Source organism: Pseudopodoces humilis, chromosome 7 (assembly GCF_049639895.1).
Source record: "Pseudopodoces humilis isolate 2021_Gansu_Grassland_sample_001 chromosome 7, ASM4963989v1, whole genome shotgun sequence".
NCBI classification, from domain to species: Eukaryota; Metazoa; Chordata; class Aves; order Passeriformes; family Paridae; genus Pseudopodoces; species Pseudopodoces humilis.
Genome location: NC_142206.1, coordinates 32,039,274 through 32,066,334, shown reverse-complemented (window position 1 = coordinate 32,066,334; position 27,061 = coordinate 32,039,274). Strand labels below are relative to the sequence as shown.

The window sequence follows — 27,061 nt, the reverse complement described above, 5'->3', positions numbered from 1 at the left end:
TATTTTCTGCTGTGATTTTACATTCTCATCAGCAGACTATAATCCTTTAGAAGAACAAGAACTATCCACAAAGCTGAAAATAAGGCCTTCATTAACCTATCCTAAATTATCAGCTGCTTGTAAAAACCACTTTGTGTCTATTTTGTTGTGCATTTGGAGATTCTTGATCTGGAGGTTTAAAAAACTGTGAATAATTTCCAATTAAAAGATAGGTTAACAGTTGCAAAGAAGTAAAGTGCTGACTCCAGTAAAGGCCTAAGTACCCACAGTTGGATTTTTTGACATAATTGGACCCACATTGTGTCCGATGCAAATACCAAAGCCCAAGCACATGCTCTTCAAACCTTGCCTCTCTTTCCTGATTCCTCAGGCAGCTAAAGGCTATACACAGCTATGTTTTCCTGTAATCAGGTACCTCAGGTGCTTGGACTCCTACTTCTGTACATGCCTAGGACTGTTTGAGACTCGGTGAATCTGCAGAGTTCTACATCTATCTCAGTCCTAAACCCAGCCTGAATCCACAAACTTGGCAATTCTTCCCCTATATTCCCTGAGGGAGCAAGGCTGGCAGCTGCTCATCTCACACGTCTACAGGACCAGGCATTGCACGAAATACCACAGCAGACATAGACAACTTAATTAAAAAACCAAAAAATGTCCGTAAGAGTTATGGCAAAAGAATCAAAGCTCTGCCAGAAAAGGCAATCACGAATGAACGCCAATTTGTCACCTAGTGGTTCTCATGACAGGGTGAACACATGGAAGGGCAGAGTAAGTGGGCCCTAACTAGTCCTCAAGGAGTGTTTGGGCAGCTAGGCAGACACCTGATAAAAATACTTGAGTAGTCTGAGAGATGGCGAAACCAAGCCAACCACCTGCCTCCATCCTCCTGAGTAGATGGCTGATTTTGGCTCCTTGTCTTGATTTAATTGTTTTCTGAATTGTTGCTTCAGCAACAGCAGGGGAGGTGCAGGTCTCACACAAACAGGCTGCAGCCTCATGGCTAAGAGGCTGCACCTCTGGAGGTGCTGGTTTGAATGCCTCCAGTGAGTAGACAGACCATCACCTTTTCTTTTCTGATTCCTGAAACAGCCTCCTTTCACTCACTTTTTATGTATTGGGTTTTTTTTCAGGAAAGTTAGATGAATTTAGCTGCTACCCGAATTCTTGGAAGAGTGTTATATTTAGCAAGACTTGGAAACTAGCAAGAGTTCATTTGCTGGCCTGTGCATTCTTTATTCTAGTAACTTTAAAAATATCTTTCGATCATTTTGCATCTGTTGAAAAGGAAGCATTTAAAAACTCCGCTTTCTTACTCACTACTAGCATTCCAGTGACAAATTTAATCTTGCAGTCATTGTAATGTATGGGTTTAGCTGACCAAGAGCTCCAGTGAGTCTGCAGGACCCTGTTAGTGTTGCTAACATGACATCTCTTTTAGCAAGGCATGTCACCTCATAAGCATTTTCAGCAATGAAGTTAAGGCACAATCTTTTTATCCACACCAGCATGAATAATTCTCTCCAAGGTGGTTTCAGGTGGAATTTGCCCTATTAAAACATGCACGTCCAAGTACTGAAGGGGTTTTCAAAGCTTTTACATAAGCTGGTGGCAGTGTACTCAGAGCAAGAGGGTTCTGGACTCCAGATCGAACAAATAATTTGATTGGAAAGACTAAACTGTAAAAGTACTTGGTTTTACAAAGTACTGCTCTAAATTAGAAACAAACAAATCAAAAAAAGGTGGTTTTTTTTGACACCTGATTACAGCAGTCACCTCCCTTCCTAATGCACAGAGGTTTTCTAAACAAGCTGTCCTATATCTCTCTACAGGATAAAAAAATGCTTTCTGCCTCCAGATAGCCTGTGCCCTCATCTGGATTTATCTCAATTACTAATTGCATCAAGATAAAAACCACTGTACTTTGTCTCTTGTATGTTTTTACATCATAGCCTTCTTAGTGTAAAAACTTCAACCTATAAGAAAGGCACATCCAAAAGAACCCATAAATTCTGAATCCAAGAATTTACTATATTAAAAAGGGGGGGGTTTCTTCTTTGCCTTGCAGCACAGGAGAATATCCTGTTCATTTATGTTCTCCCTTTTGTCAGATCAGAAGAATAAGAAATGGCTAAGATGATTTTTTTTAGTGTGTCTGATAAGTTTTGGTGGCATCAGCTCACAAGGAGTCTTTCCTTTAAGTGTTCTAGTATATTTAAAAAAAAAAAAAGAAGTAATTCTTTTACTATGAATTCCTGTGTTCATTTTGAAACTCTGACAAGAAATAATAATACCTCCTTCACAAGTAGTCTAGTTCCATCTGGTTGAGAACCAAAAAGCCTTGCCACGGTCTGATCTGAAGTGTAATTGATTTGATCACTGGCAATTTAACTTCTTCGCTTACGTCTTTAGTGCATTAAGACTTCCTGAGGAGGGAAAAGAAAACTGTTTACATTTTTAGACTTTTTACAAGTGCATCCAAAAGCTCCAAGTGTTTGGAGCCTGATTAATTACAAACACCTAGAGGACTGTTCCCAGTCCTATTTACAGAATCTCTCCTAACATCAAGTGACTTGACACTTTTTCAGGACTTTGAATCACATGTTATTTGTGAGGAGGGAAAAAAATCATTCAATCAAACTGCCAATGAAAGCAGCTAGTGGAGAATGGCTGGGCAGTGTGGTTAGTCCCAAAATGTAAGATGACAGCTCTTTCTTTCATGGTTCTGAACAGCTCTACAGAAATGGAGGAGTGCTGTCTGTTGTAGCTATGTTCGGAGAGTAAAGTAATAGGACCTGAAAAACTCTAATTAGGATTCAAGATAATGGAAGAAAGGAGACATCAATGAATAAATACCCAACTGCCCTTAGCCAAAGAAGCTAAATAGGATCCTTCTGACAAGGAAACAGAAGAAGCAAAACAGAGCAGTTGTTGGAAATATCAAGAAAAAAGATTTGGCCCTAGGCTCGTGTGTGCAGTTTCCCAGAAGTGGGTTTTTTTTTTGGTTTTTTTTTTTTTTTGGCAATTTTTGAAAGAGTCAATTTTTGGGAACCATACAGATTTAAAAAATAGACTATTTTTGTATTTTATTATTATTGTATTTCTAATCCTGAAGTCCATAAAGTTTAGCGTTTTAAAATGCACACTAACTAGAAAGTCCTTTAGCAGGGTAAAGAGGTATATATAAATTATTTCTGGGTCTTTTAGCAAGGCTCACCTGACCCAAGCCTCTTTGATTATTGTGTGTGCTTCACATAATACACTCTGGATAGTGCCACTGAAAACGAAGTCAAGTACCTGGCAAGCCCCTGCAGGATTCAGATCCGAATCTAAGTTCAGAAAAAAAAATTAAGTACATGCACAAATCCACCTTCCTTACCAAAGCACTTAACTATCAGTTTGCATTTATGTATATAGCAAAAGTATTCTTTAAATCAACCAGCAGTTCTTTTAGGAAAAGACAACTGGTTAAACAGTTATTCATCTGCCTTTAAAGTTTTTTTTGTCCACGACAGTGAAAACTTGGCTTATTCACTGGAAATATCCTCTTTTGTTTTTTATTGGGGAGAATTACAGAAGTTAAAAGGCCTTCTTCCCTATTAGAAGCATTTAGAAATTTCAAAATGGATGTATTCAAGCACATGGACACAAAGTACATGAAAGTTAAAAAAGGTACATTTTATTTTTCCAGATTAATCTGAACTCTCAGCTCCTCTTACAACTTTTCACAAGAAATTTGGTACCCAGTCAGTCTTAAGGATTTAGGCCAAAATTATTCCTTTGAAAACTCTGTTTCCTACTGCAGCTTTATAGGGGGGGAAATGAAGTCAAGAGAAAATTGGTGTAACAATTGGTGAAACAAAGTAAAGGGTGATGGTGGCAGAGGGGTGTGAACTTGTCCCTCTTATGCCTCTTCTTCTTGACAGAGAGACCATCTACACAAAAATGGCATTGAGGAAGTTTTGTTTCTTCCCACCTCCATTAGTATTCTCTCTGAGAAGTGGAGCAACTGATGCTGCAGCAGTACAGCTGTTTAACAGAGTCCTTTCCTCCCTCTAATATAGCAGCCATTTTTTGTGACACTGGATTTCAAATATAAAATACAGAAATTCTGAGTTTTTATCTCAGACAAAAAAAATAAAAGAGCTTCAGCTCTTTCATTCCTGCAAAGCTGCATTTTTTTATCTGGTATTCTGTTTTTACATGGCTATTGCCAGGAAAAGCAAAAATAACAGATAAGATTTCAATTTTGAAAGGAGAGCAATGGAATAAAAAACCCAAACCAAACCAACCCAGAACAAAACAAACCAAAATAAATGCCTTGAAAATCTCCTTACATAATAGAATAGCTCTCCTGCCTCTCTTACTCTTTTTTTTTTTGTTTCACTACAGACATAAGTGGCAGAGCCAGGAAAAAAGCCCAGATAGATCTCTTGACTTCCCACTAACTACCTTACCTGCCAGACTGGCACAGTGTGCTCCACAGGTGTGTAGCACAGATTTCCCCACAGGTAACACCCTGAAACACAGGTGCTCACACAACAAGCTGCCTTTCATCACAGCAAGGAAAAAGTAAAAGGGACTATTTTGCCAGGACTGTGCATGAGATATCTGTTCATGTCTTAAAAGTATATGAAACCTGTATGAGAAGTTGGGACGCAGTAAGGTTTGGGAAGGGAGCTTTTCAGTTTTGCAGCATAAATGGAAATTATATTTCATAGCTGTCATATAGTGAAATATGCATGTAAATAACACATTGAGCTCCTTAGATGCCCCTTTTCATAATTCCCAGTTACAGCTTCTTACTGTAAGGGCTTCTGATGTTCACACAAACTCAGTTTGCTTAGCTGAGTCACTTCTCATATCACGTTGCTCCAGAAGTGCCCTGAAAGCAAAGCATGTCAGCAAACACCTCCTACAGCTTCAGGAGACAAAAGAAAAAGAAAAGCAAATGCACGAGGGCAGAGGAATTTTACGACTTTCATTTTCTTGGCAAATTCTTTTATTGTCATCAAATACATAAGATGCATCCAAAAATTGTGAAAAAGAGTTTAAAAAGTTTAGCTTGACAAATGATATTTCTTTATTTGGCATGAAAGTTTATATTTATTCAGTAATCAAACTTCATCCTAATAAAAGAAGCATTTCTAAATTGCTTTTGAAAAATAGTCACATATGGATTGCATTATGTATGGAGGTGTTTTGAGGCCAGAAAACATATTTTTTGTTCTCTGTCTGCAGCTGAGTGGAATGCTGGTGGGTGACCATGGCTCCTAGGTGTGGACATCATTACAAGCCCACAACCTGACTCTACATGCAGTATACACTGAAAAAGAAAGCTTTTCAAGCATACCAGGACTCCATACTTTTCAGAGCAGAACCCTAGTTTTTAAAATTATTTGGACACTTAAGTTTTTCTCTTGAACTCATTTATTCTTTTGATTTCTAATGTCCGATTTCTGAGGATTTTCAAATTATTCCTAGATCAAGCAAGCAATATTTTCAAAGTAAAACAACTTAAAAATACTTCATTAAAAAAAAACCAAAACAACAAACCATAAAACCTGGCCCCAAAATAAGCACTTTTCCCTAATTTTCTCTCATTCAGATGATGGAAATCTCTATGTTAAAGAGCTGATGTTCTGTCAACATAAATCTAAAATACTGCTTTTTCAATAAGTACAATATTTTCCAACCTCCATCATGTAGACATTAATTCCAAAACTCAAATAAGAGGAAGATTAAAATTTCTTAATTAAACAAAATTTTGCCAACATGAAGCACACTCACTTAATTTTCTAGTACATTTTAAGAGAAATTAATTCAGAATAACCTCAGCTTTTTCTGGTACTACTTTATAAGGCTTGATATGAAGCACTATGCTACTTAAATTAGAAGTAACATTATATATATAAAAATTATATTTTTCATATATCATCAGCATTTTCCTTGCTGGTTGATGATGAAGGTTTTTATCCATTACTTTTGGATATATCTGAAATCCAGAGGAAACTGGATTCTTTGAGTATCAGTTCTTTTCTATGACAAAACAAGATGTTCTTCCCAGGTAAGCAAAGAAGCTCACATGCCTCAGCAGGGATGTAACAATGGATGCTTCCCCACATGGCCCACACCACACACACTGCTGAGTATCTTGCTTTGGCCCCAAGTCATGAATCACTTCTGAGACACTGCTGATCTTATCCATCAAGTCAAGAAGACAGCAGTGTACACCACCAGAAACTCAGCAATAGTTGAGTCAGTGCTTGGTTCTAGATTTGTTAGAGCTCAGCTAGAAAAGTTGCTGCTGTGTTGGTGAAGCTCTTTTCTCTCCTTTACAGGAGAGTTCATAACAGCAGGCAAAGCAGTTCAGATGTGCTCTGTCTCTGTTGGACAGCTTGCCTTCTGACCTGGAGGAACATGTCCAGGAGTGAGAGGTACTGGCCTTCTAGGTGTATTAGGGCCAGGTTCTCAGCTGTCAGAGGTCACTTGCATCTCCCTGAGTCATTAAAAACTATTCCAATTTACTCAAGAAGAGGCTTTGGCCCCTGTGAGTTTTGGTTTCCCTGCAAAGGCTTTTAACAAGCTGTCAACTGTCCTGGCAGTGAGGATACTTTGAGTAGTACCCAAAGTTAGCAGTAACAGACAGGAGCTAAGCCAAATAACATCTTTCTCTGCAAGAATAAGTATAGCATTTCTCTTAGGCTTACACAATTCTTACTGTTCCATTAAAACAAAGAACGACTCACACAGTGAATACCAGCAAGAAATGAGAGAGAGACAAAAAAAATAAAAAAAGGCAAAACAACAGCAAGCAGGGAGTTGCAATCAGTCAGGTTCACAGTACACACCACTACCATGCAATGACATTAAAGCTCTTCATCTTAAACCTATACCTGTACCACAAAAACATGCAGATTTCCATAGGACTCTCTAATACTAAATAATTAAACAACATTTCCCCATGAGTATTCCAGCTCCAATTAGAAGCCCTGATGAGAATCAACAGAATTTCAAGTCTGGGTATGGTAGGAGGAAGAAGTATTTCCCTTTCAGCACTGGGTGCTTTTTTAACCAGTCTTTGGTTGGGATCTAACCAGCACAGCTGAAACTTTGGAGCAAACCCAGGGAATGTTTTGTTAAAGATTCCAGCAGAAATAAAGGGATCTTCCAAGCTGGAAATTATTCTGGATACCTGAAAGAATGATGAGGGAAAAAGACATCTTTTCTCCTGCCTCCCTCAATCTCAAACAAATAAAAAGAGACATAACATTTTTTAATGTCCTTTTAAAATTATTTTTTTAAAAAATTCTACTTTTATTCAGTCCAGATGCAGCTGCAATTATTTATCTTGTTGGTACTCAAATTCATTGGTGTATTTTTGTGAATGAGCAAGCAAATACTTGCAGGAATAATTCTACTTTCCAGCTGTCAAAGAAATCTGAACACTTGTCTTGCTTGACCCAAGGTGCATACTTGGAACGCTGTGGATTAAGCTAAGAAAAGAAACCAGATGAGGAGATATGGTATGGGATATTCAGCTGCAAGGAAAGGAAGATGGATCTTGAGGAGGGAACACAACTTCTATACCAGGAGTTGTTTCCTGCAGTGTTTCTTAGTGTGCTTTGAGGCAGTGTGAGAGCTACTCCAGGTCACCAGCTCTGCCTAGATGCCTGAATGCAGTAAGGCATTAGGTGGACATACCTGCTCTGCAATTGTTGCTCAGAAATATCATCTAGGAAAGGCAATGCCAGAGTGTAAATGACATCCCAGGAAGATACAGCAGGGGCAGCTTGCCAGCAGCAGTGCCTGGAAGCGCCTGCAGGGCAGTGCCATCGTGGGCACCAAGAGGAGCTCGGCTCAGCCGCAGAAACACTTCCTCCAGCACCGCTCTAGTGCTTGGAATGTGCCCTGGGGAGAGGGCATCACAGCGCCCCAGTCTCTCTGGGGCTGGAAATCAGAGTGAGAGACAGAGAGCAGAAGAGACCTGAATAGACCCTTTCAATTCAGTACAACTGCTTCAGAGAAGAAAATGGGAAAGAGCACAGTCTGCCAGTATACTGAGAGGTGGGAATTGTGATGTTTTATTTGGAATCACGAAGGAAGGACATCAATAAGTTAAAAACAAATACAATAAAATAAAAACAATAGCATTTTTATGAATAAAAAAAAATCCTACAAATTCCCTAGGCCTCTCCTTCTACCAATCTAGATGTCATTTGCTGTAATTCTTTGCCAGTTGTCCTTCCCCCATTAATTGTGTTTGAATTTCAGTGGCTCCCGCACACCAACTCATTTTGTCTCTCACGCTGCCACCTACCACTGCACTACGGCCACTTACCCTTTGACTGAAGGGACTGGTTTTTTTAACAAGTTGTCGCTAAATGTATGTGAATTATTGTAAGGAGGCCTAATTTACGACCTTGCTAAGCACTCGAGCACTAAGGGAAGGCAAGCATCGGTCTTAGCAAAGAGCAAGCTATCGCTAAGTACTGCGAAGGGCAGAAACTTGGCATTTTGCCTAGCTCCGACATCCCTAAGGTAGCAAATCCTTTCACTTTAATTCGTCTTCCCCACCTGTAAATAAAGCTACCTCTCAGCGAGGTGAGATCCGGGCCTGTCTGAGGTCCCAGGTGGGTGCTGACTGCTGGTGACCGAGGAGCAGGGCTGGTTTGATGCACTGGCAGTGACTTATGCCCAGCAGCAAGGAGGGCACGGACCTACGCGCACCACCTGCAGCTCTCGTGTGGCTGGCCAGGCTTTCCTCGCCTTTGCTGTTTGCTGCATGATGCCCGCAGCTGGAAGCGGCAGCTGACAAACTTTTAATGAGCCAGCCCAAAAGTCAGCCCTCGGGTCAGAGGCCGCTCCTGCCCTCAGCTCCTGCGGGTAGCTCCGTGTGCCGCCCTGGGCCGCAAGAGAAGGGCGCCGGCACCGGAGCGCTCGGAGGACGGGGGCCCGGCCCGGGAGGTGCGGGCTGCTCTGCCGAGCTCTGGGGTCCCTGCAGGGCTCTGCCCCTCGATGCCCCCAGCCCGACGCTGTCTGCAGATTCGGGCAGCTGCAGCGCAGAGAGATGTTCCCGGCTACTGCTGGGTCCACCAAACGCTCGGTCTCTGCCGGTTTCTGCCTCTGCTTTCGAGCTGCCCTGGGACTCCGAGGGGGCTGGCTTGGAGCGGTCCCGCTCCGCTCTGCGCTGCCCCCGCGGCCGCCCCGACGGCCGGGCGGCTCGGGCCGGCCCAGCCTCGGCGGGACGCGCCGCTCCTCCGCCGTCCCATCGCGGCGGCTTGAGGAGCCGCCGGCCCCCCGAGAGACACAGTGACGGGACATCCGAGGTGTCTCACCTCTTGCTGGACAAAAAAAGAAAAAAAGACAACCTCCCTCAGAACAAGCCCTCAGTGAGACAGAGCCGTGAGCGCGGGGCTGCAGACCGGGAGCCACGGTTTAACACCCTCTGCACGCAGACATTACCACAGGGATTTTTTGTTTCTTTTTTTTCCCCAATGCTGCGAAATTCCCGGCATACTGCCGAACCTCAGAAAGCCAGTTTCCAAGCGGGAGGGCCGCAAAGGTGGCTGTCTCCCTCCCGGCCAGGGCAGGCCGGTCAGGGGTTCCCCGCAGCGGGTCCGCCCGCCCGGCAGGCTCATGGGCAGAGAAGCGCCCGGCGTGCGCGGAAGGGCGGCGGAGGCGGTGGGAGGGGGGTAGGATTTAATTTTTCTTAACTGTCATACTTTAATGAGGATGGAAAATGTGAATTTTCTGTGCATTCCAGGAACAATTCCTTGGGGTGGTGACCTTTAGCACCGATTCTCTGAAGACAGGAAAGTAGTCGAGTGTTTATCTGGATGACTGAAAGCTTTCCCTGGTGGAAGTTTATGGAAGTGTTAAAAGGGGCGGATAACACGGGCTTTGGAGGCGCTTGTCCAATGATCTGGAGGGGCTTGGAGAGCAGATCTCAGCTGGCAGACATTTAAATGGGAGACAGCTCGGCGCTGCTGCAATTTGTAGGCAGGATTCGACACACTCTCTCTCTATGGACTCCCGGGCAGCTTCGGGCTTCCACGCCACCCGCTCCGCCGAGTGACCCACCGGGAAGAGCCCCGCAGAGCCGCAGGCCGCGCCGAGGAGCCGCCGAGCCGAGCCGAGCCCCGCCGAGGAGCCGCCTCCGCGCAGGTGAGCCGGGACGCGCCGCGCTGAGCGCGTTTACAGCGGGCGCGCAAACGGGTCCGGCAGCTGCGGAGTTCAACCAGTCTCTGTGGGAGGCAAAGTTTTAAGCTCTCTATCCTACCTTCAGAGAGGGGCAAGGGAAGGAGCCGTTCACCGGTGTCTAGCAAAATTCCAAGGAGTCTCGGTTTTGCAGGGGGCGACGCCCGTCCCTCCCGTCAGCGGGAGTGAGGCGCGCCGACCTTTCCGCCGCAGTGCTGGGCATTAGGGCGCCGTTACATCTCTTTCCCCTCGAAAGCACGGGGACTGCAAAAGCCCCGTTAGCTCTGCCTCTCATCTCCGCCTACAGCATCACTCCCGACAAATTGGATTCGGCGCCCACCCGAGACACGGAAAAATCCCGGCCCGGCCTCTGCACGGAGTGGGGCGGGGGCAGATCCCCAGGTGCCAGCCCCATCCCATCTCGTCCCGTCCCGCCGAGCTGCCCTCTCCGTGGCCGCTCAGCCCCCGTCTCTGTCCTGGCCCGTCTTTGCAAATCTCTGCTCCTCGGAGGAGAGGAAGTACCCTCGTACCTCAGGAGCTCCCGGGGCGGGCTGCGTGCCGCCCGGGAGACTCGGTGTGTACCAGGGGTCGGGTTCCCCGGAGCCGGGGCTCCGCACCGGCAGAGCGCCCGTGGCCGGGACCGGACCGGGCGGGACGCGGCTCCGCCGCTGCTCTCGGCGACCTCCGCCGCCTCTCAGCCCAGCCTTCCCACCTGGCTCGGTGTTTTGTAGAGCCGACGGCTCCGTGCGTCCGTCGGCCACCGCTGCCCGCAGCGCTCCGGCCGTGCGGCTCCCGGCCGACGGCGCAGCCTCCCGCAGGGCTTTTCCCTCCTGGAGGACGCCTGCTTGCTTGCCCCGTCCGTTTCAATACGATCCCCCAGGGGCTTGGCAGTCCCTTCAGGGAGTTCGTCCTCCTTTGGGTTAACCTAGACGGCGGCCGTGCCCCGTGGAAAGAGCCGGTCGGTGTCGCCAGCAGCCGTCGGGAGCGTCCATGCCGTCGGGGAGCCGGACCGAGTCGCTCCCGGCCATGCCGAGCCAAACCAAACCTGCGGTCTCTCCGCTCTGGCGGCCGCCGGCGAGCCCCGCGGAGCTGCGCCCAGCTATGAGCCCGTCTTACCTGGGCGGCTTAGGCGGGACCCTCCTGCCCGGGGCTGGCAAGGTGCGCGGTCCGTGCCCCCTGAGCTGAGCCGCCCCACCCGGCCATCAGCTGCGGCCTCACTCCTGGTGTCCCACTCGTGGCTCCTCTCGCAAGAACGGCAAGCGAAGCCCGTTTCTGTCACCAGGGCTGAGACACAGCGCTGGGGAAACCTCCTTTTGCAGAGGTGGGGGCTCTGAGGCACCAGCGCGCGTTTGGCTCTCCCTGCTGCTGACAGGGCGCCGGGTTTAGTCAGGCGTTTGGTGAGCGGAGACTTTTGGCTGCAGTGCCAGTGTTCCCCCCGCCAACCTCAGCTGCCTCTGAGCGCAGCCCGGCGACCCGAGAGCTGCAGAAGCGCTCTGCTCCTGCCCCGCTCCTCTCTGAGCCCAGCAAGCCCGAGAATAACCAAGCAGCGTGAGCTGGGTCTGTGCTTAAGTGATAAAAAACACCGATGACCGTAGCTCTGCTCTTCTTTAGCATTCAGTGCCAAGCTGTGCTAAAACATTTTTTTTTTTTTTTTCTCTCGGCAATGCTACCCAGAAATGCAGAGCTTCTGCTGAAGACTCCCCTTTTCAGCACGCACAGCAGTGCAGAGAGAGCAGCAAAGCTATCCCCGTTTTTAGGGCTCCATGGGGAAATGCGTCTGAAGGGAGTCTGGCGCTAGGAAGCTGGGAGCTGTCAGGCTGCGTGGGTGTCTTCAGGCAAGGCAAACTCGGGTTTGGTACCAGCCATGCTCACCATGATGTTCAGCTTCCCTGGAGTCCCATAGGATGTCCTGTGGAAAAACCGTTTCTTAAACGAGGAATTCTCAAGGTTTCAAGGGTTGGTTGGTTTGTTTTAAAGTTGCTGCCTACACTCCATATACGTCTCAAAACCCCCTCATCTCTATGACTCTCAAAAAGAAATTTTCTGAAATGTAAATGTATCCAAATTCTATGAAACACAGATGTTAGTTTTACTGTCTTGATTTCAGGAAAAAACCTACAGTTCTCTGGGAACTGCCATTACCATGTTTTTTTTATATTTAAAAATACAGATCTATGAACTATGAAAACATTACATAAGAGTGTTTCTGTAATTCAGATGTAACGTGTGAGGCATAAAATTATTCTGATCCTCTGGGACATAAACCACTTCTATTTTTGCAGTAGTCAAAGGGATTGTGTTTTGTGTCTTTGGCTTGTATTTGGAGTCCACCAAATAATTTGTTTTGGGCTTTTTTAGTTCTTCATCAGATTATTTTTCACGTTTTCCGTGAAGCACAGGAGTCCATGGCTCATCATAATACTTTCCTAGTAAAAGGGGTTTACAGATGAAGTTACAGGCCCGCTAAGATCTGTGACAATTTTCCTGTATATTTCAACCAGGTTTCCATCCAGATCTTTTAAGTAAGTTGTGTTGAGCTAAAAATGTCAGTTGTAACTTTCTGACTCTGCCTACAAGCTCATAGGGAAATTCTGTCTATGAACTGACATGTGGAGATCCTTAATTCACAGCAGAAAATGTATAAATGAAAAAAATTACAGCTTAATTGTATGAAATAGTAAGCCTGAAAGCATTTACATTTCTCTATCAATAGCTGCTAGTATTAATCCACACATTTCTTAATCCGTTTTAGATGATGAGCTCTCAGGCTCTAGATAAACCACATATGAAGTGATATGAATGTTAGGGCCCAATTCTGCTCCTGTTTGAAGTCAGCAATAAAACTTCTTTTGGCTTTAGGACTAAGAGCTTACAGATGATGAAAAGTGGAACTCAGCAGTGAAATATGGAAAGAATAGAGTTTTGGACTATTGTGTTACTTTTAAAAAAATAAATATTAATTCTGCCATATCTCTCTGGATCTGAATGAAATGAGGGAATTGATTATTTTGGTTATGGTCATCTGTTTGTTCAAAGGATTCTCAAATGAATTCTCAAAATGATTTCTGGTTATGCCAGTGTAACAGCCAGTTAGTACCAAGTAATGAAAATTTTGCAGAAATGTGGAATATAAGCTTTTACGGCCTGATTCTCACAGCTGCAGAGCTATTGCTTCTGCAGAATTATGACTGTAATGAGGAGAAAAAGCATTTATTTCAGGAGAGAATTCTCTTCAGTAAAACTTTGGATATGGTAACACTGATTTCAGTTATTTCTACTGTCCTCTTCTGCTTCTTTCAGTAATAAGAAACCCTGTTAAGGAAATATTCACAACTGCTAACCCATAGATAGATGAACCACTTTACTTCCTAATGTAAGCAAAGGTGACATCTTCTCTCATAAGCAAAAGCATTGATTGCCCTGGGACCAGAGGCACTACTGCATTTTGGCTGCTTTCCTTCCTGAGGCATACCACCTCATTTTCCTTTGTGTTTTGCATTTTAAAACTTAAAATCTTAATTTGAAAATATTTTTTAAATCAGTTGTTAAAATAGATCCTGCTTAGCTGTTGTGGGGAATCTTGAAGTTCACACAGCCCCTTCTGTATTTAACCTGTATTTATCCCTAAATTCCTGGATTACTTTTAGATGCATGTTTTGGAAGTGACCATAACAAATGTGTCTGCTGAGTGGCTAATTTTCATTTGAGTTACAATTTCTTTTATGAACACGTAATGCAGCTTCCACCTTTAAGGCTGGAAACCAACTCAGTGAAAAATTACCTTCCTCCCAGTTTAGGATTACATTGAAACACATGCTTGCATTTCCTTAGGGATAAGCATGTGCTTAATAAAGTTGCATGAATCTGGGACACAGACCTTACAATAGTATATATTACTATGAAATTTCCCCCAAATTCCCAACCCAAAGCACACCTCATTTTTGTTGGAATTCTAGTCCATTGCATCTCTATGGGGGAAAAAAAAGAATGACAACAATGTGGAGGTAATCAGTTCTGAAAATAAAAGTAGTCCAGGAATATGCATGTTGGTGGAACCTCATCCAAGTAGTGGGACACTAAATAAAATAAACACCTGAAATTTTCTGGCACTGCTTACAACCTAGCAATTTATTTTCAACTTCATGTAATAATTTTTTTTCTTTTCTTTTAAGACTCTGGCACCATGTTGAGTAAATAAAGTGCATATTAAAATACTAGTGACTAGATAGTCACCAGAGAAATAAAAATAGTTTTGGAAGAAATCATTCTGATCTCTTCAGAGAATAAGCACTAGTTGATAATTCCTTGAAAACATATTTTTAAGACAAAATTAAAATGAAACTTGTTAAATAATATTCTGGTTTTAATAGAGATGAGGAAAAAACAGCAAATGTGAAGTCCAGGCAGACACTTGAAATTATGCTGCATTATTCCTTAATTGGAATTCCCAACTTATTTTTGTCTCCCTCAAAGCCTTAAGGTTATTAAAATTGTGTGTTCCATGCCATGTTTCATTTAGATACTAACAGCAGCCCTTCCAAATTGCCTGCTGGAGTCAGCAATTGTATCATTCTTACACGCCTTCCTTGAAGCATGAAGCTTCTGCCAAATGTAGGACATGCTGGTACTTAGATTACTGAAATGAATGCACACATCTATGATTTATCTAGGTGCTCTAGAGTTCTACTAGAGTTGATCTGCTGACAAACACTAAAAATATGAGACCCACAAGCATTCCTTGAATGTAGTGGAACCCCCTATGACGCTTTTCTGCTTCAGGAATTCCTCTCCCAATCCATTTGATGAGAAAGGCTGAACACCATAGCATTTATTTTCTCCATGTCACTGGGAAGACCTAGTAACTGAGAAATTAGCAGTTATCTTTTACAGCAAATAGTACTTACTCTGAGCCTCTGCTGGGTCTCTAGGTGGCCCTCACAGCACTGGCATTTGGCTGCTTTCCTGCCGAGTTGTGTTGTCTCTGGCAGAGCGGATGAAGCCGTCCAGCACAGTGCCATGGTTTCACATGTTTCTCGGGGAGGAACACAAGCAGGACTCTTCAATTCAAATGCTGTTTTTTTCCATACTGATAAAGCTACTCAAATAAGGGATACAACTACAGCACCCCAAGCAGGTAGAAAACAATGACTTCCTCAGCATTTTTTTTCACAGTCCTTTCCCTTTTTAATGCCTGTGCCTCTTCACAATTTTAATGTTTTACAGCGTTTTTTTGCAATTAGTTGCTCATTTCTGGTGCCTTCTTCCATGCTCCCATGGGGAGGGTCCCTCAGAGACTTATTCCCTCATCTGTTTGTCTTGCTACCATATAGCTCCTTTCAGAAAAACTTTGAGGCCATGGTGTTTCTGGAAGGCGGAAGCTGATGAGTTTCTTCCCTGCTGGTTGGTGTTTTCAGCTGACTGAACAGCTTCAAGAACTCAGAGATCTGGGAAGCAGCAGAAATGGTGAAATAAGTGAGGAAAGAAAGACTGTTCCTACTTAATAATTAGGTTTGGAGCAGCCATACAGTTTTGAAAGACCTGGTCATGTCCTCTTAACTGCACTTCCTGAAGTGGTCTTTTGTTGTGTGCACAAACTCTATGATGTTTAATGTAATTTACAAAATTCTGCCATCCTCCAACAACATCATTCTGTGTAAAATGAAAAAAAATTCAGGGATCTGAAAAATTCTTAGCACTGTGATTGCATCTGTATTACTTCTAACAAGGATTCAGAGTAATGTGCGAGAAGACGTAGTTTGAAATGGTAAGACGCATCTCTATTTAACCTGTACCTAAATATTGTTTTATGTTAGTTGCCTGACTTGCACATCTCTCAGCTTAAGCATCATCACACTCAGATATGTTGGACCCCTTTAGAGGTGCAGTGTGACAGAGGTTGGGAAGCTGGAAAACTACGGGTGTATACAACACATGCATTATATACTGGATGTACATTATACAAGGAGCTGTATAAAGTTTCTGAGTCTGATTAAGGGACATGAATCTAGACTACGTCTGCTGAGACAAGGACTTTAGCCCTCTGGTATTGTGGATAGCTGTGTCATGTAAATGAATCCTTGTGTAATGGAAAATTTGTTCTTCCACTGTTGTAAGGCAGGAGCAATCTTCCTATATGTCAGTAAGCTATAAAAAGGGAAGGAGAACTAGGGTGATGCACATGGAGAAAAGAGCTGGAAAAAGATGGAGGACACACAAAAAAAATTCTGTCTGGGCTTATTTTGATCACTCTATTTGAAAGCTTTTATCTCTTGGTAGTTTGGGAACAGCTTTCTAGCTGTTCAGGGTACAGGCTTGAATGCTTATAAGTGTGTGTGCACTCATTTCTTTCATGGAACTGAACATTTACTGCATGTTTGGCTTCTGTTGATATCTGAAATCCACAACTGTGCTTTATTTCCTCAACTTTCTTCATGCAGGATGGTCCGCACACTGTATGCCATCGGTGCCTTGCTTCTTCTAATGGGATTTCTGCTACCAGCAGCCGAAGGGAGAAAGAGGAATCGTGGATCTCAAGGTGCTATCCCTCCTCCTGTCAAGGATCAGCCCAATGATTCAGAGCAAATGCAGACACAGCAGCAGTCAGGCTCCAGGCACCGGGAGCGAGGGAAAGGCACCTCGATGCCTGCTGAGGAGGTGCTGGAGTCCAGTCAGGAGGCATTGCACATCACTGAGCGCAAGTACCTAAAGCGGGACTGGTGTAAAACCCAACCCCTCAAACAAACTATCCACGAAGAAGGCTGCAACAGTCGTACCATTATCAACAGGTTCTGCTATGGCCAGTGCAATTCTTTCTATATCCCCAGGCATGTCCGCAAAGAAGAAGGCTCCTTCCAGTCTTGTTCCTTCTGCAAGCCCAAGAAATTCACTACCATGACTGTTACACTCAATTGCCCCGAGCTTCAGCCCCCAAGAAAGAAGAAAAGAATCACCCGAGTTAAGGAGTGCCGGTGTATATCTATTGACTTGGACTAAACTGAGAAAAAGTAGCAATTGCACTCTTGACTGTATGCAATCACTGCCAGCGTGAGAGTGAGTGGCAAAATCTAGCCCACCTTCAAGGCTGGGCACAACTGAAAGGGACCTAGTGAATTACCTAAAACCAGCAAAACCCCCCAAAAAGAGAGAAAAAATTCATGTAAGGAAAGGGCATGCATGTGTGTGTGTGTGTATGGGAAAAAATGGATATGGATGAGCAAATGCATGAATGTTTGCGACAAAAAAAAAAAGGAACAGGGGTATGAGACGTTAAAAAAACCCTTAATTACCCATAGTCATGAATTAGGTTTCCTAATTCATGTGTATATTCACATTTTTGCCGCTTGCTGGGGAAATGGAGCTGTGGCTTTTGCAAATGTTCACCTTTGTGCTATTTGCTTTTACTGTATTACGTGAAACATCAAAGTGAGAGGACAATATATTTCAAAGCATGAATCTGTTCTTATATAAGAAATAGACAAAGAGCAATAACAAAGTGTAGCACAGCCATCACTGAAAACAGAAGCTCTGTCAAGAGTTTGTAACACCCTTCTTCAAAAAAAAATCGCTGTAATCCAAAAGCCGTGTCTGGAGAACAATGGGGGGATGTGGGAGTGCTGAAAAGTCAGTATAGGTGGATGGGAAACATCTACAGCAACTTAGAAAGCAAAAGGTCAAAGCAAGTTGACAGGGAGAGTACAAAAGGGAGTAGAGAAAGGGAAGATACATAAATAGGAAAACACAAAGGAAGAGATATTGTCTTCTGTTTACGTTTTGCTTTAATTTATATACCTAGTCATCATATATTACATAAATTAAAAAGCAACTATATACAAGGCTATAAATATACTTCTGAATTCTGATGGCTCTCTAAACCAAACAAAACCCATTCTTACGCCACTAGATCCATTTGATGTCTTGTGTTTCTGATATCAGTTATTCTTCATATCTACATATTTATGTATATGCAGTATCTTTTAGGCAGTGGTATCTGTACACACATGCAATGAGTGTGCCTACTTCATTGTGTGTGTCCAAACTCCTCTTTTTCACACACATACATAACCACAGCACAAAAATCTTGCTAACCAAGATCAAGTACAGAATGGCAGTAATTTAGTACATAAAGAGCAGAGCAAAAATTAAAACAAGCATCATGTGACTGCAAATGCAATAACCACACAAGAGACAAAAGACATGACATTCATGACTAGTAAACATTGCATTGTTATTGTTATTTTAGCTTTGCCACAGGCATGCAGTTTGTTGAAACGGAGATGCAGAACTTTGCCAGCAATGATCCTCTTTTTATATCTTTTACCACAGACTTGCATTTAAACTGGATTTGGAGCAAGTAAAGAGAATTTCCTGAAAACTTAGGGCTGACTGTCCCTCTCATTTGGGGGGAAAAACCATAAAAGGGGACACACTTCTTCCCACAGCTTGATGGCTCTCACCTGTGAGGTTATCTTGTCTTTTCTTTCCTTCAGGCTTAGGAGTTCAAAACTGATCAGGGCTGTAAAGTTTGGCAAAAGCACAGAAGCTCCTACAAGAAAGATTAATGAGGTGTGTCCTGGGGATTGGAGCAGAGAGGCAGCCCATCCGTGCATGTTGCCAGGGCTATCCTGAGCACTCGATGGTCCACACTTACTGTATGATGAGCCTTTGAGAGCCCAGGACCCAGTTTCCCTGCTCAGCAGCAATATTCTCTAGCATCCACTATCAGTATAACTGTTCTCTCTCACACTAGATGCCTCTCTCAGCCACAAGGTGATTATTTTGATATCATTTCTTGCCATAGAATGTTAAGGAAGACAATCATGCCCTTAGTAACATGCCCAAAGCAACAGTGTATCATGAGTGGCATGTCACAGATGTGTCCTATGTGGCCTCATTTTATCAGTTGTCCCACCTGTCATATAGTGCATCACACATTTATTGGCGATATCCTGTATCTCTCCAACTCATACATTTTTGCTCTAAAATCCACTGCTGTGAGGTTTCTGTTTGCAAAATTAAGTGATTACAACTCATTTATTGGTATTATTAAAATGCATTTCATTCGGTGTACTCTCACTCAGCAGTCTGACGCATGTCTTCATGGATTTTAAAATCCAGTTTTAAAATCTGGAATTATAGGAGGTAGGTTTCCACTGTGTGGAATGTGAATAGTTAAACAGAAAGATATGGATATTTAATGTTATTTTTAATACAAATTCTCTTTCACTGATAATAGGCAGGGAATGTTTTCCTTTAAATAACTTTTTTGATTTTTTTTCCCAGGGGAAAGGGCCAACCTCAGCCATTGCTGGAAATTTTATACTATTTTATACTATGCTTGGGTTTCTGTTCAAGAAATCTTGTTTTTTCTTTAATGGGAACACCTTATGAATTATTTTTTTCTTCATGTAAAGTTGACAGCAAAATTCACATTTTCTTTGACAGAGACTGGTATGTCCCTAACCCCTCAGCTGTTAAGCAAAGCTTCAAACAGTAGTGACTCCTTTAAGTTTTGTTTAGAATTCTCAAGGAAAATTGATAAAAGTATTCCAAATCTTTACGTTCTAAAACTGCCTGTGCATAGATCATGATGGAACTCCCCTTGAGGCAGATCCCCCTCACCCATGTAAATTTTTTACAAAGAACTTCTATGAATTGCTAGTTATTGCCTGAGAGTAAGAAAGTTCTGCTAACTTACAATTATATGAGATATTTAATATCAACCACAATATGTATTTAAATGTCTGCTTTATTCTAAAAACAATGGACTATATAACCTAAGGCTGCAGTATTTTCATGCTCAGTCTCACAAAGCAAAACTTGGTTTAAAATGAAGTTTTAATTATTTTGTAACTGAATAGAATTGGAGTTTTTTCTTCCCAGCATTTTGTACATCATTTTAACTACTAGTAACAAATAAATAAAATATCTTCTCCAGCCTGTGTCTATTGTTGTTTGTTTTTTGGTTTTTTGTGGGTTTTTTGGTTTGTTCTTTTTTTTTCCCCCTTCCTTAAGTTTCCAGCTCTTTCTGAATCTGTTGTACTTTATCCTGACTTTTGTGGTTTCTTCTAATTATAAAAGGCTTTACATTATGACAATAAGCCATAGAGACAAGCAATGGCACCATCATTCAACACGGCTACTTCAATAAGGTTTTTAAATGAGATCTGTCACTTCCCCCTCACCCTTCCACAATTTATAGAAGGAAAATCTCAGTCTTTGCTCACACTTTTCCCCTTGTAAACCATATAGTGACAGTTCAAAATATAAATCAGCCTTGAACTGTAGAGCTGAAGTTGGAGTTGGCCCGCCTGCCTTACGCCTTATCTCAGTTTAATGTCTGGCTAGCAGTTTAGTCCCACTTCTAGGAAAACGGAGTAAGGAACACCTTTACAATACAGCATATTACAAGCTGCAAATAGGGACCGAGGAGATGAAAAATAATTATTAAAAAAGAACAGGAAGATTTGTCACTGCTGACAGCACGTGCAAGGACAGGGTTGGGGAAGGACTGCAACCAGAGAGAACAGATTTCTTCAAACTTTCCACCCCTTTTGGTTTAGTCTTCCTTCATGTCTAGCTTGGTCATGCTTCTAGAACTTACTGAAAAGACAATAAAGTTAGCTAAGAATCATTATTTTTGGAAGGCAATTGACTGTTTCTGGTCTGAGATATGGGCACAGTTGAGCAGAATAAGTTTCCTTGAGAAGCTGTGCATATGTATCTTTATTTGAACATTTAAACCAGAGAAGAACCTCCTGGGTTTAGCTTTCTAGTGCTCCATGACACCACGGTCTAACTATTTACATAGTAACATATAATTTCATTATGATTTATATTTGTCCTACACACCAGCTTTGAATTGAAGATACCTCCCATGTGCTTTATAGTTACACTGATCAAAAGAAGGTAAGAGAGAGAATTCACACACCTTGATCTGCTGTCAGGGATGCAGACAGAAATAAGAGCATCCTCTTCTCTGTCCCCAGCGAGACAGGCTGGATCTCTGTGTGTGCTCTGCTGTCCATGTGCTGTGCTGATAATTCGCACCCGCCTTGTGAGACTGAGGCACCAAGAGACGCTGGGTTTGCGGAGAGAGCGCTCCCATCTGAGCAGCAGATGTGCACAGTAGGGACAGTTGGGTCAGCTGGACAGACAGCACCATGGCTCTGCTCCAGCTGCCTGGCACCAGCAGTGCCTGGCTGGGAACAGGGATCTTGTCTTTGCAAAAATGATGTGGTAGCTTCACCTTGTAATTTACCTTCTCCTGAGTGAAAAAAACCCAACAAGCCAAACAAAAAAACCCAAACCCAAAATCAACAAAAAACCCACCACCAAAACAAAACAAAAAACACCCAAACAAAAAAAACAGAAAGGAGAATTAGAACTGTACCCTGGGGGCTGATGTTCGTTTTCCACTGTAGATGTAAACCTACAGGTTTTAGTTCCAATAGGTTTCCTGAAGGAGAGTAAAAAAGTGAAAAAAAACTTAGATCTTATTCACTCCAAATAACTCAAACCTGCCTTAGAAACCACTTCATTAGTTACTGAAATACAACAGTCAATTTTGGCAGAAGAACATCCAAAATTTTTTTTGGGCTATCCTGCTTACCTGCATGCTTGCAATGCACTAACCAAAGGGGAGAGCTGCATAATTTAAATTTTAAGGGAGTGAACATATTTGTAGTTAGCCAAAACAATGGAGCTATCACTAATGCTCCAACAGTAGAGGTGGTTTTTTAATAACCATCGTATTTATTTTTTTTTATCAGCTGAGACTGAAACCAGAAATTTCCAGCAATGCACAAGTATCACAAAGAATCCCAGTGCAGATTTTTGATGCTACCTTCATCTACATAATGCATCTACATAAAAACGTCTGAAGCCTCTCTGCACTGCCTACCTGGGAATGTAGCTGATGACTTTAAGGTGCTTTTTCCCAATGTGTGGCTTCTGGCTGCCTGAATTCTTCCTCTGGTTTCATGGGTCTGGGTGGAGGAGTACAGCTTTAACTGAGGAGACAGTTTTAACTGTCACTTGCTCTCTGTCCTATTAATTTCTAAAAGTTTTGAAAATAAAATTCAGAATAAATTTTTGGTTTTTTTAATAATCAAGGAGCAAGATATGAGTAAGTCTATATTGATGTAAAAAAAGATTATTTGTGATTGCATTAAAACCCCCCAAACTTCTAGGCTGTGATAAGCAGTAACTCCTCCTTGCTGTGGTATGGATGTAGATCACATAGCTTGGGGATGGATCAAATGGAAAAATTACACTGACTCACAATAAAAGTTCTGCAAAGAAAATCTGAACATGCTACATTTGCATTTCTTTTTTTAAAGAATGCCTCGTGGAAAAAAGTAATATTCCAGTTCATATTACAAGAGCAAAAGAGAATAAAGGTTAAGAAAATCTCTTTCTCTCTCCAGAATATTTGAGAGTTACGTCTTACCTTTCTGCCTAGTAATATCAGTAAGGTTTCTGGCAATAAAGCAATTGGAAATAATTAATTAACAGCTCATATCAGATAGAGTACTCAAATTTATTAATCATAATTTTATTGTATGGCATCACTGCTGAGCACTGTTCAGATTTTTGATTCATATAACGATGAATTTGCAGACAATATTGTTTTTCTTTTAATTCATTTTTTGTAATTCATTTTTTGAGGGGTAAGGACACATTATATTCTTTATTTAAGAGACATATTCTCAATTTTCGTTTTGTATTAGTGCACTGTCCTATACTGAGAATTAAAAAACCATGCTATACAGATGTAACATAAATGTATTTATCTCTCTGAACAAAGGTGTAAAAGACAAGGTGCGCATTAGATATATTTAACAGTTTGAAAAATATACATTAGATAAGGTTATACATAAAACCATGGGTCACTGTGCCAAGCTTCTTAATAATGCACATTAGGAGTGATTAGTATGGAATAAAGTCAGCAATGACTCTAGTTACAAGAGTAGTCACAAAAAAATTCTTTTTTAAGGATGAGGATAGGGTTTTGTTTATTTAGTTAAGTTTATTTCTAGACAATTACACTTAATGGATGAAGTCTTGCTGAACTTCTCTCTTTAGGATGTGAAGGACCTTGAATGTTCCTTTAAAAACAGATGTTCATGAGGAACAGGATTTCCATTTTTGTTGTTAATTTGTTTCAACTTCAAATGAATGAAGAGGCTAGAATTTGGGTGTTAAGCTAGATTTAGCAAATAAAAAGGAGAAAGAAAACTATGTGGACAATGGAAAGAACTTATTGAATGGATCTAAATCCTATGGTAGGTAATTTGATCTAATTTTTGCAGAAAGGCAAATGCCAGATGTTTGCTCCACTTTGATCTTAATAACACTTTAGGCTGCAGACAATAAGATTGGTTTAAAATTTATTGTCTCTTTGATTTCTCCATTCTAATGCTTTTTAAATTCTTTACACAAGACAGATCTATATATAGGCAACTGGGGTGGCATCAGAAGCATTGTGTACTTAAGACATTCTTGAAAACCTCAGTATGGAACAGTGTTTGCTTTTTTATGCATCAAAACAAAGCCAGATTTTATACAAGCAACATTCAATTTTCATTTTATTATAATGTCTCTTTTTATTTTGTGTATGAAGTTCTGACTGTCGCATCTGTGGCACAGCTCCTTATATGCTTTTATCTTCCATAACCTTATTAAAAATCAAGACAATATATTAAATCAACATTAAGCAGCAGGAGTTGAAAGTTAAGCTAATCCATTCCTTTGCATTGGGAATGTAATCTATGTAGATCTCTAATTTCATCACTGAGTTGCTTTCAGTGTTCTTTTTGTACAGAATATGCTTTCTAAAAGGAGAGCTGCTGCTGAATGAACACCAGTGAAAGCTTCTGAGGAACCATAATGTCCAAGAGGTGTCCAACTTGCCTTCTGTCCAGATCTCCAAGAACACTGCTCTGTGAATGTGAGTTGAACTCATCTTAGAGCTGCTTTGTAAGTGGTCTTAGGTTTCTCACAGGATATCTTGCATATTCACAATGCTGAGAAATGGTAAAAAGCAAGTGAAACTCAGAACAAACAGTACAGCAAGAACAATGGTTAAAAGGAAGTAGAAAAAAAGGACAGGCTGAATGTCTTATCATGATTCTCTGGCATAGTTCGTAGCCATCTGTCCCTTAAATCCATGCATGATGTCCCAACAATTGGTTTCACTCTGCGCAGCTCAGTAGTCCGAAAGTTCAAAAAGTCAGTCAGTTTTTCTCTCAAAGAAATTCTGAACTTTGGTGATGAAAATGCCATCGCTCAGCCAGCTGAGAGAGCAGCTACCCTGGCAGGTTTTCTTAAGCTGTCAGCCTTGATGGACTATCAGAAGTCAGCAGGCTCTCTACTCCTGTACAACTAAGTTTAGTTCTTGCAACGAACTCCTTTGTAAGCCAAAAGAAAAATTCCTTCCTTCAGAACCAAATATTTTAGTTCATTACCAAGGAAAAAACATGATACACAGATGCACAAAAAAAAAGTTCATCTCCTTCTATCACATAAGCATAAGTGAGAAGACTTGCAATTAACTAACCTCAAGAGAGAAGCTGGGTAAAACAAAAGACACTTCCAATGAAAATTGTTCAAATGCATCTTTACACCTTTTCTTCCTTACCATTGCTATAAATACAGAGGAAAAAACTTCTTTATTTATCACTATTACATTGCAGTACTGTTTGCATAATTTCAAGGCACATTTTGCCAGTCCTCTCCATGACACGATATACAACCTGTGCCATTTGAAAAGGCACCATTTGAAAAGACTGGACAAGTAAGCCACAAAACACAGGGAGGTTTTAATGGTATTTGATTTCAATGCAGAAGCACTGATTCCCTAAAAGGAGACTGGTTTTCTATAAAGGCATGATGTTTTGAGGCTCTGAAAATCTTTTGCAACACTGGCTTTTGTGCATCATAGCTGAAAAGTGTAAAAATGCTATACAGTGAAATTTAATGGAAGACACACAAGGGAAGATTTTAGCCTCAACATTTATCTTTACCAACACATGGAACCACCTTGATCTGTTTTACTGTTGATGAAAAACGAAGGTAGTGTCTGTTTCACAGGAGAGGATAGGAAGTAAGAGTCAGTGTGATGGATGTGAAAAGAAACAGAGGGCAAGAGCGAAGAAATATGAGCGTCAGGTACTGATCTCAAAGATGAGGTCTAGTTTGCTGTCAGAATGTGTCTAAATAGCTTATTAATAACAGGAGAGATGTATTGGCATTAGTGTGAAAGGAGAAGTGTACTCAGTTTGTACTGTGTTGTCAGAAGTGAGCCATCTGCATAGAGTACAGTTTATATTTGTTAGCTATAAATAGACTATGAAAGTACAAATCAAGCACAGATCAATTCCTGTGAAAATATTCACTTACTTCAAGGCATTTAGTCAGCAGACAACACAGTAGCAATCTCTACCATCTCTACTGAATCTGTCAAATTCACACACAGGGGGCATAGCCGTACTATAAAAATAAAATAGAAAAAAAAGCATAAAAATCCCAGAGAAATTTAAACTTCATGAACTTGTTACAAGTAATAATTTAATTGCAAAAACTTGGAATTTATTGTTTGATCAGTATTAGTCAATGGGTGAAACAAACCCCGCTTTCTCCCACAGGGAAAATGAGGGTTACCAGGGAAATCTTCTTTTAATCTTCTGTAACGATTGTAAGTGCACCAATTTAGGATGATGCCATTTTGTCTCACCAGTTCTCTTCCCATTTAGCCTGTCAATCCCAACAGCAGCTCGCTTTCTGAGGCTGACATGCTGGGAAAGGAAGACCAAAATCAGTTGTTGAGGTGACACTGAAGAGTTTCTGCTAAGGGGGACCCCTGGAAAGTGGGGTACTTACATCTTATTCTTGCTGGCAAGGGATTGAATTAAAGGAGGTCTGAAATATCAGAAATACATCTCCAGGGCACCCTTGACAAGTTCAACAGCTTGCTGCTGAAATCTCTCCCAATCAACATCAGCACAACCAGCATCTCCTGGGAAGTAACCTGATTTATTATTACATGCCAGCTATTTTAATGATATTTAGAGAATGTTTCATTCAGTGTTGGAAGTCTTGCTTTATTTAGGCACTTATGTTTCATCTCCAGTAAGCTGCAATAAATGTTTTTCTTTGATTTATTATTTATTTTCCAAATAATTCAGTAATTCAATTTGCTGATGAACAGCATACCGCCTGATTGCTATGGAAATAGGTTCTCCCATAACCTCTGGACTCTGCCTCCAGGAATAAACTAATCATAGGGTCTATTCAAGTGAAATGCTACAAAGGAGTTACAGACTGTTACCTTCCCTCAGGGCTCATTTTTGGTGCAATAATGCAAAGTGTGTACCTACAGTATTCATTCAGGTCTAAACAGCCTGGAAACTGGGGTGGCAGCTTCAAATTTTCCAGCTTCAGCCTTAGTCTGTCTTTGCATAAAACCCTAACATTACAGCACAACCTCAGACAGGACTGGTTTCATGCAGAGGACACAAGTGCCAAAGTCTGTAAGTAGGGCTGTGTTTGACTTCCATCAGGTAAGGCCTGGAGTGCACATTACCCTCTGAGCTGAGATCGGATGTTACAGCCTGAGGCACAGGTCAGCCTGTCCGTCATTCACAGATGAGATCGTCTGCACCTTTTGCATGGAGAGGGATGTTATTTTCTTAAGGAGCAGGATGTTATTCCTAGAGGTCTGCCCCTTGGTAGGGTCAAGAGTAATATTTTATGGTTAATGTTTATGATTAATTTTGGCTGTGGCCTTTCCTTTCAGAATTTGTATGGTGTCAGTTCAGGTTGGTAAGGGGAAAGCTTGACAAGGTTAAGGCGTGAACCATAT

At 41.8% G+C, this 27,061-nt stretch overlaps 1 protein-coding gene across 1 annotated transcript; it reads left to right on the top strand.

Annotated features, from left to right (window-relative positions):
• The first annotated feature begins 8,859 nt into the window (after positions 1-8,859).
• Positions 8,860-20,073, top strand: GREM1 (gremlin 1, DAN family BMP antagonist). The gene is made up of 3 exons (XM_005520337.2): positions 8,860-8,967; positions 9,767-10,167; positions 16,638-20,073. Exon 3 carries the CDS (start codon positions 16,639-16,641, stop codon positions 17,191-17,193), a length of 555 nt encoding a protein of 184 aa, XP_005520394.1. The 5' UTR covers positions 8,860-8,967; positions 9,767-10,167; position 16,638; the 3' UTR covers positions 17,194-20,073.
• Positions 20,074-27,061: the final 6,988 nt, after the last annotated feature.

Coding starts and splice junctions, on each gene's coding strand:
- GREM1 (XM_005520337.2), top strand. CDS start 16,639: ATGGTCCGCACACTGTATGCCATCGGTGCCTTGCTTCTTCTAATGGGA.